The sequence below is a fragment of the Chinchilla lanigera genome, unplaced genomic scaffold, assembly GCF_000276665.1.
Source record: "Chinchilla lanigera isolate Chin_1 unplaced genomic scaffold, ChiLan1.0 scaffold00077, whole genome shotgun sequence".
Taxonomy (NCBI): Eukaryota; Metazoa; Chordata; class Mammalia; order Rodentia; family Chinchillidae; genus Chinchilla; species Chinchilla lanigera.
The window spans coordinates 11,015,201-11,027,446 of NW_004955478.1; the positions used below are offsets into that span (position 1 = coordinate 11,015,201).

General features: G+C 44.7%; 1 protein-coding gene across 2 annotated transcripts in view; it reads left to right on the forward strand.

Moving 5' to 3' along the window:
- The first annotated feature begins 177 nt into the window (after positions 1–177).
- Positions 178–12,246, forward strand: part of Top3a (topoisomerase (DNA) III alpha) — a 30,340-nt gene continuing 18,271 nt past the window's right edge. The window contains exons 1-8 of one of the 2 annotated variants that reach the window (XM_005402278.2): positions 178–584; positions 7,516–7,575; positions 8,320–8,393; positions 9,186–9,261; positions 9,779–9,887; positions 11,167–11,310; positions 11,437–11,607; positions 11,883–11,983. In XM_005402278.2, the coding sequence (XP_005402335.1) occupies positions 405–584; positions 7,516–7,575; positions 8,320–8,393; positions 9,186–9,261; positions 9,779–9,887; positions 11,167–11,310; positions 11,437–11,607; positions 11,883–11,983 (915 nt within the window). In that variant the 5' untranslated portion in view covers positions 178–404. Of the gene's footprint in view, positions 585–7,515; positions 7,576–8,319; positions 8,394–9,185; positions 9,262–9,778; positions 9,888–11,166; positions 11,311–11,436; positions 11,608–11,882; positions 11,984–12,246 lie in introns of those variants that run through there. The other variant, XM_005402279.2, reaches the window with a different exon arrangement.

Here is a 12,246-nt window from a genome sequence, read left to right on the forward strand (position 1 = left end):
CTTGGACAGTACGGCCGAGCGGCTGCTCTCAAGTACCAGCCCGACTAACCAAACACTGTACTGAAAGGAAGCAAAGTGGGGCCGGAGTGCGGGGGAGAAAAGTGCTCGGATGAGCGAGCTGGGAGCGCGAGGCAGGCTGGGAGTTGTAGTTCCGGGTCACTGTGGGGCGGCCGGCTGGAGGAAGTGGCGGGAGAAGGCGGGAGGAAGCAAAACGAGCTGCAGGCTTTGGTTGAGAGTCGGCGGCGGCCGGGAGAAGGAGCGGTACCTGCGGCCGCGAAGGCCAGCGGGCCGGTGGGGAGCTCTCCGAAGGGCGGGCGCCTCCCAGAGTCGGTAACTCCCCGCGTCTCTGGCGTCTCCACCATGCGCCCGCCCCCGGAGAGCAGCTGCGGGCGCGGGGCCTAGAGATGATCCTCCCGGCCGCCCGTTACGCGCTCCGGTGGCTTCGACGGCCCGGGGGCCGTGCTGTGACTCTCGCCGCCATGGACGTGGCCTTCCGAGGCGTGCGGAAAGTCCTCTGTGTGGCCGAGAAGAACGACGCGGCCAAGGGGATCGCAGATCTGCTGTCCAGCGGTCGCATGAGACGGGTAAGAAGCGGGGAGCCGGTGAACGGGACTTGTTCGCCGCGGAGACCTCGCCGCTCCTCGCTGGACGGGCGCAGCCGCCCGGGCCGCAGGCTCTCGGCGGGTGGAATTGTAAAGTGCAGTCTGACTGGTTCATTTCCCAGAAAATCCTCGCTCTTCCTGTCCATAGCCCCGTGCCTAAGCTTGTCTAGCCCTCCCAAACGCCTGGGACACTGCCTGTTCTGTAGGTCCAAAGTTCAGTTCCGTTGGAAACCTCTGAGCAGGCCCCTTTAACGTGGGATGCAAGCCGCTGCTGGAGCGAGCGAGCCCAGCCGTCGAGCCCCTCCGGTCTTGCGCCGCGTCCCTCGCATTCTGCACGTCTGCCAGTCCCTAAGCCCCGCTGGGCGGGCCGGCACCACGCTTCGGGAGTTAGAGGTGAAGTCAGCCCTGTCCTTATTCCTACAGCTTGAATCCAAGAGCCAGAAGTAAAGGATGTGAATAGTTTCTAGATACGCCATGGTCACAAAGGAAAGGGAGGATAAGTGACTTAAAGGAGGCAAGGACAGGGGAACCTTCGTCCAGAAGATCTCCCAAATAACAAAGGTGGATCGTGAGACGGTTTTCCGGAGAACATTCCTTCGAGTGTGGGGCCAACGTTCCCTGTTCCTCTCTCTTTACAAATCCCAGGGTCCTGGGACCGCTGTTTCCAGCTCTAGGAAAGGCAGCCAAGGCTGGGTGGGTGCTGGCTGAAAGGTTCTTTTTCCAGTGGTGAATGGCATGACCAGCCCAGGGCTTGCCTACTTCTGGGGCTCTGAACCTTTTGAAAATGGCCCCTCTAACCTAACTTCTTTATCCTTCAGGACTCTGCTTAAATGTCTCCTTGTCAAGGAACCTTTCCCTTACATCCCTGCCCCTACCACCACTAGGTCAGGGACCCTTACTGATACACTGTGGTGGCACTTTTCTACTCGGAAGTTGTCCTCCAACTTAAGCAGTGCAGTGTCAGTTATTTGTTGACTCTCAAGCTCCAAAAGATAAACACTGTTAATTAGTTCTTGTATGTTCCTAATGTTTAATACGGGCCTGAAATACAGGAAACTTTCAGTAAATATTGGTTACGTAAATGAGTCGGGAAAATTTATCAGACGGTAGAGGTGTGAGGAACAACCCAGTGGCTGAAACTTAAATGGCTTGTTCAGAAGGAGGGAGAGTAGGAGCTTGGTGGGGAGGGGAGGAGGAAGTAGTGAGTTAAATAAGAAGCAATGGCGCGCAGATCTTGAGGGCATTAAGAAGCCATGTAGTTGTATGTGGGTGGTTGAGTGTGGCAAAACATACGTAAAATTCGCCATTTTCACTATTTTGAAGTGTACGATTTGACATCATTTAGTACATTCGTAATGTTGGACAGCCATCGGCACTATCTAGTTCTAGATTTTTTATCACCCCAAAAGGAGTCCTCCATATTTATTAAGCAACTCTCCCTTATACCCTCCTTCCAGTCACCCGCAGCGATTATTCTGCTTTCTATCTGCATGGATTGGCCTATTCTGGACATCTCCCATAAATGGAATAGTACACTGTATATGGCCTTTTAGTGTCAAGCTTCTTTCTCTTAGCATAATGTTTTTGAAATCTGTCCACATTGTAGTGTATATTGGTACTTCATCACTTTTTATGGCTGAGTAGTGTTTCATTGCATGAATAGATCACGTTTTGCTTTGGCTTTTGGTTTTTTGAGACAGGGTCTTGCTACATAGTTTAGGCTGGCCCTCAGCTAACTATGTAGCCTAGGCTGACCTTTGACTTGCATCAGTCCTCTTGCCGAAACCTCCCAGCCTCCTCGCGCTGGTATTATAGCCGTGAGCCACCATACCTGGCTAATCACTGTGTTTTTAATTTACATTTTCCCAGTGACTAATGATGTCAAGCATCTTTTGATGTGCTTGTTGGCCATTTGTCTTTTTTGGAGAAATGTTTACTCTTTTGGTGGTGTTTTGTATTTGTAGCCCTAGAAACTTGAACCCACATGCTAGGCAAGCCGTCTACCACTGAGCTATATACCCTTAATCCATTTTTGTTGTCATATCCAAAAAATCACTGCCAAGTCCAAGGTCAGAAAGATTTGCTTGTTTTCTTCTAAGGGTTTGGAGTTTTAGCTCTTACATTTAGGTCTGTGATCCACTTTGAGTTAATATTGCTGCTTGGTGTAATGTCTGGATCCAGTTTTATATTTTTGTTTGTGGAGATCCAGTGTCGTGGCACCATCTGCTGAAATGAGCTAATACTTCTGGTCTTTTGGATGCCCATTGGATGGAGTTGGATACTCTTTGTTAAAAATCAGCCCGGTGGGGTGGCACATGCCGGCAATCCCAGCACTCAGGAGGCTGAGGCAGGAGGATCATTGCGAGTTCGGGACCAGCCTGGGCTACAAAGTGAGCTCAAGGCCAGCCTGAACTGCACAGTGAGACCCTGTGTCAAAAAAAAAAAAAAAAAAAAAATCAGTTGACTAGGCTAGAGCTGTAGCTCTGAGGGAGAATGCTTACTCAGCACACAAGACCCTGAGTTTGCTCCACAAAAAACAAAACAAAACAAAATCAGTTGACCATAGTTGGATGTATCACTACTGCACCTATGATCCCAGCTACTAGGGAAGCTGAGGCAAGAGGATCACTTGAGCACAGGAGTCTGAGGCCAGCCTAGGCAACATAACAAGAGCTGAGTGTAAATGTTTAGGTTTACTTCTGGATTCTCAGTTCCATTCTATCATTCTTTATGTCTGTCTTATACTAGTCATGATTTTGATTACTGTAACTTTTTTTTTATTTGTTTTTTGCACTGCTGGGTATTTACCCCAGGTCCTTGCATATGCCAGGCAAATGCATTACTACTGAATTACACCCGTAGATCCCATTGTTGGAGCTTTGTAGTAAGTTTTAAAACGGGGAAGTGTGAGTAAGCTGGGCATGGTGGCTCACACTTGTAATCCCAGCAGTCAGGAGGCTGAGGCAGGAGGATCACTGTGAGTTTGAGGCCCGCCTGGGCTACGTAAGTGAGTTCAAGGCCAGCCTGAACTACATAGTGAGACCCTGTCTCTAAAAATAAATAAAATAAAATAAAATTGGGAAGTGTGAGTCCTCCACTTTGTTCTTTATCAGGGTCATTTTTGGATATTAGGACCCCTGTGAGTCTATGTGAATTTTAGAATTAGCTTTCTCATTTCTGTTAAAAAAAAAAAATGTTATTGGAGTTTTAATAAGGATTATTGCGCTGAATCTGTAAATCATTTTGGGGGAAGTTTGCAATCTTTTAAGTTTACTTAGTTTTCAATGTGTAAGTCTTTCACCTGTTTGATAAAGTTTATTCCTAAACATTTTATTGTTCTGGATGTCATAAATGTGCTTGCTTTCTTAGTTTCTTTTTCAGATTGCTCATTGCTGGGATATAAAAGTACAACTTCCTTTTTTTAGAAGCACTAATTTTTGTGTGTTGAATTTTTATTCTGCAACTTTGCTGACTGTGTGCATTAGTACTAAAAGTTCTTTGTGGGCTTTTCAGGGTTTTCTTTGTATTGAAATCATGTCTATGAGTATAGATAGTTTTAACTTCTTTACAATTTGGATGTCTTTTATTTCTTTTTCTTCCCTAAACATTCTGACTGGTATTTTTGGTGTAGTGTTGAATAGCAGGGGCAAGAATGGCCATCCTACTGCTGGTGGTGCTGGTGTCTTTTATTGTGATTGGTTTGGTTTTACCTATGTACTTTAGGCTGGCTTTGAATTTACAGTGATCCTTCTGCCTTGGCCTCCTCCTAAGTGCTGAGATTACAGGCGGTTTTATTTGTACTTTTTGCCTAGTGTTCTTGATTTTAAAAAGAAAAAGTTTTTAGCCTTTCATCATTAAGTATGGTAGCTCTGGGCTTTTCGTAAACTTCCTTTATTCTGTTGAAGAAGTTCCTTTCTGTTCTTAATTTGTTGAGGTTTTTTTTTTCTAATCCGGAAAGTTTACCAAATTTTGGTCATATGCTTTTTCTGCATCAGTTAAAGTAAGTCATGTAGATTTTTAAGTGGAGGGTAAAGGTGCCCTTTGTATTTTATAAAGTCACTCTGGAAGCAGAAGATTTGAAGAGTGAAAGGCCAGAGACCCAGAGACAGCTATTGGAGTTCTTATGAGTGGTCAGGATCCTGAACTCTAGGTAGCTTTAGATAAAAACAGGAATAGAGAGGAAGAGTTTAAAAGATAAACATTCTGCACTCTTTTGCAAATTTCCATGCTTCTTCCTAGAATGTTTTCCTTTTCCTCCTAGGCCATTCTTCATATTTTAAAGGAAAAAATAAAAAACAACCTAAATGTAACCTTTTCTGTGAAGTTGTTTGAAGGTATTCTCCCTCCCATTTCCTTCTGTTTCTTCTCTTAATGACAAGTGATCACATGTAGTCATTTAGCTGTTTGCGCATCTGTCCTGAAGTATGTCATCTCCTTGGGAACAGTGGCTGGGTCCTACTCATTTATCTCTGAAACAGAAACTGCTGTGTGAAAATCACATAGTCAGTGTGCATTGAATGACACTATCTCTGCCTTTAAGAAACTGATAGAGGACTTAAGACTTAATATAATTCAAATGAAGTGATGAGCCGGGCATGGTGGCACACAACTGTAATCCCTGCACTTGGGAAGCTGAGGCAGGAGGATCCTTTTGAGTTGAGACCAGCCTGGGCTACAAAGTGAGCTCAAGGCGACCCTGAACTGCATAGCAAGACCTTGTCTCAAAAAGACAAAAAGGAAAAAAAAATGAAGCGATGGTCATTATAGCTTTATAACAGCCAAAATTGGATAACAAGTATCTAGTAACGGAATGGTAAAACAGATTCTTCCTTGTGATAGTTTTTTTAAACATCCAACATTAGAAAATGAGCAAGATTAACAAGATAATTTTTTTTTCTCTTTTCAACAGTTAGTATTTATTGCAAATAGTTCAAAGAATATAGATACATATCAAACTGACCCCACTCCCATTCCACCACCACCCATGGTGACTACAATTGATAACTTACAGATCTTTGAGGATTTTTTTCATTGTATATTCAGAAAGAGAAGTCTTATTTTATTCAGTTTTTTATTTTTATTTGGTACCGGGAATCGAACTCAGGACCTTGCACTTGCCAGGCAGGCGTTTGTGCCACTGAGCTATATCCCCAGCCCCCAGAAAGAGACTTAAAGAGACTTCTGAAGTTGGTTCAGTAGCAGTAATATGATCAATTCTTATTAGAGCATTTAGAGAAGATAGTATTTGGTTGATGTATTTACTTGGAATTGTAAAACTCCACTCTTGGTGTATTGGTCAGCTGTTTTCTTTCTCCAAAACCCTTCTGTAACTGGGAGCATCCTATTTCCCTGGGTACCTCACCCAAGATACAGGACTGAATGTAAGAATGTGCAGTCCTCACTAGATGGGAGCTACAGGGAGTCAAGTGTGAAATGCTTTTTGATGAAACAGGCTATCTAGGGAGACCCCTGCAGCTGGTGTCACAGACCTGCTACAGGCCGTCTACCTGGAGAAGATGGGACTGGTGGTTCCCACAATGTGCACCCCCGACCCCGCAAGATATAACATGGGACTGTGTTATGTCTTGACCACTTGATCCTGGATGAGGGAGTAGTGGAGTTAGCAGGGCACAGCTTTGTTGCAGCTACAGCACCTCTGTCATAGCTTTCTTAAAAAGATGCCAAAAGCTATTAGGTATTGCTTCTTTGTTTGTTAGATAGGGTCTTCCTGTGTAGCCCAGGCTGGCCCAAACTCACAGCACCTAACCTCCCAAGTGCTGGGATTGTAGGCGTGTGCCACCACACCACCCTGATTTTTCTGTTCTCTGTTACTAACGGGGCTTAACTAGCAGTTGGAATTTGTAAAGGAGGATTGTCTTTTCTTGGTGACGTTGGACGAACTGAATGCTTACTTATCAGATAATAAAATAATTTCCCTCTATATAACTGCCATTATGAGGTGGCGGGGGTGGGGTGCGCAGTGAGGATTCATTGGTAGAGCACTTGCCTAGCATGCTTAAGGCCCTCCTGGGTTCAATTCCTAGCACTGCAAGGAAGAAAGGCATGTGCGCGGGGCGGGTGAGCCACTTCACCTCAAAGAGTGGCCACCCAGTGTTCCACACAGAAAAACTGAGGCTTTTTGAGGCTGAGTGAGAATCTTCTCATAGGAGTCCTTCTGGGCTCTTGAAAGTTTCCCAGGCCCCAGGGAGCCTTTCTTGTGTCCTGCCTTCAGTGCTGGTCTGAAACTCCCAGGCACAACTGCTTTGTATGCCTGGTAGGGGAAAGGTGTGACCTAGTCAGAAGGTCTTGCTCATTGGTAATTGCAGCGAAAGAAGTGCTTTTCTGACTGGATTTTAGTTCTGACTGGGCTTACAGTGTCATTGGATTTCCAAGCCAGAAGAAAAACCACAGAGATAACTTTTCAAGAAGAAATTGAAACTCAAAGGTGAATGAGCTGGCTGCGGTCACTAGTTTGTTGGTATGGTTGTATGACCTTAAACTAGCAAAGATGTGGCGGGGGAGAAAGAAACAAATTATCAAGAATATAAGTCCTTTAAAAAAAAAGAATTTATGTCCGAATAAGGCCATTTAGTGCCATGAATTTGCCATGTGATCTTGGACAATTTCATTCTCATCTATAAAAAGATGTTTAGTATTAAGTTGATCTTGTTTATGTTTGAGCATGTAAACTCCATGAACTCTATTAAGTCTGTACTTGGTAACTGTGTTTTGAGAGACCACTTAGTAAATATTTGGTTTTAGTAATTTAGTTCACTTTTTATCTATGGGAAATACTGTTTTGTCTGTAGGAAGTACTGTCGCTTATCCAGATTTTGCTTGATCTTTATGCTAAAGAGTCATTTGTTTCTTAATGTGATTTTTATTTTTTACTTATTTTTATTTTGTTTTATAGAGAGAAGGGCTTTCTAAATTCAACAAGATCTACGAATTTGATTATTATCTCTATGGTCAGGTAGGTGATGAAATATTTCCATCATAAAGCTGAAGTGTGCTTTCAGATCCGTGTGCATGTGCCGTTCCTGTGTACATTCCTTGGGTGTTCAGCTGTAGTGAAAAGAACAGCTGTTTGTTATAAATCTGTACTAAACTGCTTGTGCTTTAGAATTAATCAAGAACAATTAGTCATCCTTATCCTTTATAAATTATATCTCACTGTCTTAAAAATAACTATTACATAAAGGTCCTCAGGTACAGATGATAATTTTATAACCTATAGGGAAGTGTGGTCCCCCCACATCTCTCTCTCTTTGGGGGGTGTGTGTGAATGTGGGTGGGTGTGGTGCTGGGGTTGGAACCCAGGACCTTGTGTATGTTAGGTGGGCACTGTACCACCAAGGTACACCCCAAGCCCTGAAGTTGTTTGTTTTTTTCTTTTTGAGGCAGGGTGTATGTAGTCAGGCTGGCCCCGACCTCACGGCAATCCTCGATCTCTTGCCTCAGCCTCCCTAGTGCTGGGTTTATAGGTGTGCACCACCGCGCCCAGCTGAGGAGATTTTAAATGATACAGAAGGCAGCACCATAGTGGTAGAATTGCTGTGACTGGATTGCCTGTGGATTTGGCTTTGATGAATTATATTTATGTTTATTCCCAATCAACTATGTTATGATTTCTTTAGTAGAAGTCCCTGCCTTTCATTTGAATGATTTGGTAAAGTATAATTACAAAACGACTAATTTGAATTTTGTTGTCATTCAGAATGTTACCATGATAATGACTTCGGTTTCTGGACACTTGCTGGCCCATGATTTCCAGATGCCGTTTCGAAAATGGTCAGTACAGCTCCTAGGGGAAGGGCTGTCTGATTATTACAGTAAGTTGTGACAAATATTATAGGAATCTTGAAGCATGAGGATGTTACCATGTAACTTCTAGTACCAAGATGACTTAGGATTGTCTGGTTTATTGTAAATTTTTATCATCTCTTTAGAATAAACAGTCGCCTTTAGGTGTTCCCCCCAAATAGACGCCTTTTGTGCAGCTGCTGGGCTGCATTTGTCCTGTTGCACACGTGCATAAAAGGGTTCCAAATGCTTTCTTAGCAGCTCTTGTGACTCTTCGCTGGGGAAAGGACGTTGTGCTGTGTAGAGGATCACGGCTTTGCTTTTTTAATCTTCTGGGCCTTGGCCTTTCTCTTTCACTTTCATTTTCACTTTCCTGTTCCTTCCTTTTCCCCTCCTCTCCCTTTTTGCTTCCTGTCCTATCCCTTTTCCTTCTCTTCCCCTCTTTTCCATCTTTTCCATCCTCCCCTACCCCCCTTTTTTTGGTACCAGGAATCGATCTCAGGGCCTTGCACTTGCCCAGCAGGCACTGCTGCATCCCCAGCCCAGCCCACCCCCTTTTGAGTCTGTGTCTTGCTGTGCTCCCCAGGTTGCTCCTGAACTCCAGGGCTCAGGCTCCCATCTCAGCCTTCCAGGTAGCTGGAATTACAGGCATGCGCCACTCCGCCTGAGCCATTTTCTGCTAGGGGTCCACGTACGAGCTCACTAGAGCAGTGCGTTCCTGCGAGTGGAGGACGCTCCATCGTGTGCCGGCACGAGAACCTTTGTGCTTTTATTTTGTAGGCACAGCTGCAATCCCCTTGTCCTCTTTGAAGCAGAAATTGAAAAATACTGCCCAGAGAATTTTATAGACATCAAGGTAGGATCTCTTGGAAGATACTGAAACTGAAACACCCACATGTAGATTCTAACACCCATTCCACCCCTACACATGTGGAGAGACTATGAAGTGCACGTGGTTTGATAGTAAATCGTCAGCTCAGGTACCTGTACTTAGTTCACGGCTAACCGGGAACCCTTCCTGAGATGAAACACAAGGAAGTTGTTTTCTGAGTTTTGGTTTTTGTTGTTTAAATAGCAAATAATCAGAACCACTGGAGATAAAAGTGTGTTAGAGGTTAACTACAGTTTCATCGCATTAGTGAACTTGTATTAAACCGTCAGTCTTCTCAGCGTGCACTTACAGGCCTAGTGGGTTGTTAGTGACCACACCATCGCTGGTGCTGGTATGAGCGATTTTCTCTCATCTTTTTTCCCTGTCGCAAAGTTCAAACACTCCATAACAGCAGTAGTCCTCAGTCAAATCTCTTTAGTGTAGAAGTGTCCAAAAATTGCTGTGGACTCTACTCTCAACGTTCTCCCCTCATTAACTTCAGAAAACTCTGGAACGAGAGACACGACAGTGCCAGGCCCTGGTGATCTGGACTGACTGTGACAGAGAAGGTGAAAACATCGGGTTTGAGATCATCCATGTGTGCAAGGCAGGTAAGTGCTGCCGTCCCTGTGCGTCTCTCTTGGGAACCCAGAAGTAGTGCTTCTGCTGCATATCTGTGCAGTGTTTTGTGGCCGAGTTCTTTATAGCCTCATCTTCATCAGCTGTCAGGCCAGTCTGATGTGCTTCCTTGGACTACCAGGAGGCTTAAGTGAGTCAACAATATATTTTTTAAGTATATATTTTTAAAATTATAAGCCGGGCACGGTGGCACACACCTATAATCCCAGCAGTTGGGAGGCTGAGGCAGGAGGATCGTTGCAAGATCGAGACCAGCCTGGGCTACAAAGTGAGCTCAAGACTAGTTTGAACTGCATAGTGAGACCCTGTCTCAAAAAAAAAAAAAAAAATTATATACTAAATATATGCAAAAGAATGTATATCCCATAAGTACAAAGAAATTCTAAAGTATTCTGTTTTTTCGTCACCTGTATGCTTTGTATAATGCTTGTTAATAAATAATTGTTGGCCTAGGTGTGACTCAGTTGTAGAACACTTGCCCACCACGTACAAGCCCCTGGGTTTGATCCACAGCACCTCAATAAATGAACAAATGAGTGAATGAATGTTGGTTTAAATTTGAATGGCTCTAAGAATGTGATGCTTCCTGATAACTTAGAGGAAGTAGAGAACAGGCCACTCTTTGGCTCAGGTGGTAGGGTCGCTGATTTCCCAAAGTGGTTTTGTACTGAGAAACTGTAATGGCTCCTAGCAATTTAAATACAGCAACTTTCTTTTTTTTTTTTTTTTTTTTGAGAAAGGGTCTTGCTCATGTTTAGGCTACCTTTGAACTCACTATGTAGCCTAAGCTGGCCTTGACCTTGAGGCAGTCCTCCTATCTCCCAAGTGCTGGGATTACAGGCATGCACCACCATGCCTGGCTAAATGCATCAACTTTCAAGGACAGGGTATATGTCCTATATTCGTTCCTGAAGGAACATGAAATTCCCCACAAAACCCTTTGATTGACAAGATTTGTCTTCTCTGTAAAGGGCTGAGAGCAAGTAAGATAAAAGGCTCACCTAGAGAACGTTAGTTACTGACTAAAATTGACTTCATTATTTGAGACAACACTCGGGTTAGAAGTTGCAGTGATGTTTTCCTTTTTGACATTTTACACCATCCATTAATCCAGACTGATAGTTGATGTGGATGCCTCACGGGTTCTTGAACTTGTTTGCCTGTATGTTGAAGTAGTTTAGGCAAAGAAAGACTTTTGTGCTGAGAGTGCAGTGTGACCAGCTTTGACCTCTGACCCTTTGTGTTCTGCAGTGAAGCCCAGTCTGCAGGTGTTAAGAGCCCGGTTCTCTGAGATCACTCCCCGCGCTGTCCGGACAGCCTGTGAAAACCTGACCGAGCCAGATCAGAGAGTCAGTGATGCTGTGGATGTAAGGCAGGAGCTGGACCTGCGGATCGGTGAGGCGCTGGACATGCCCCGCCACGCCCATGTAGCCTGTTGGTGTTGGGTTGTAGAACCAGAAGTGACCTCAGCATTTGTCACTTTCTCCTTCTTTCCCTCTCCCCACCCTTACCACTTTCCAGGAGCTGCCTTCACTCGGTTCCAGACGCTGCGGCTCCAGAAGGTTTTTCCTGAAGTGCTGGCCGAGCAGCTTATCAGCTATGGCAGCTGCCAGTTCCCCACCCTGGGCTTTGTGGTGGAAAGGTTCAAAGCCATTCAGGCCTTTGTGCCAGAAGTCTTCCACAGAATCAAAGGTGAGGCTGGAGATTGTTGGTGTCGGGCCTCCAGACCCAAGGGTAACAGGGGCTGTAAGCGTTAATAACACTGATTAAATGTGTGACTCTTTTCTTTACCTTGCTCCTCTTCAGCCTGCTCCATTGTAATGCTGAGAATCTACTTCAGTTTCTCGTAGCTAACCGTAACTCTTACCCTATTTCAGATTCCTTTGATTTTCACTGTGCTGCCTTTTTCTGTCTGCATCATGTGGCTTCTCTGAGACAGCCTTTCTGTTTGTCTCTCCCCAACATAGTAACTCACGACCACGAAGATGGTGTTGTAGATTTCAACTGGAAAAGGCATCGTCTCTTCAACCACACAGCTTGTCTTGTCCTCTACCAGTTGTGTATGGAGGTAAGGAGTCCTTCGAGAGCTTCTTGACCTGGAAGACATTCTGTGTCTTCCCCAGCCACGCCCTCTCTGCTGGCAGAGGTGACCCTATCCTAGTCTCCCACTGAAGTCTATTGGCTTTTAGTTTGCATCTCAGGGCATCACTTTTTGGGGACCAGCAAGACTAAAACTTCATGCAAATAGCACAAAAATACATAAAGGAAGAATCCCCAGAACTCTTAGGTACAAGCAGAAATTTTGAGAGGTGGTGAGCCCTTCCTGAGGCA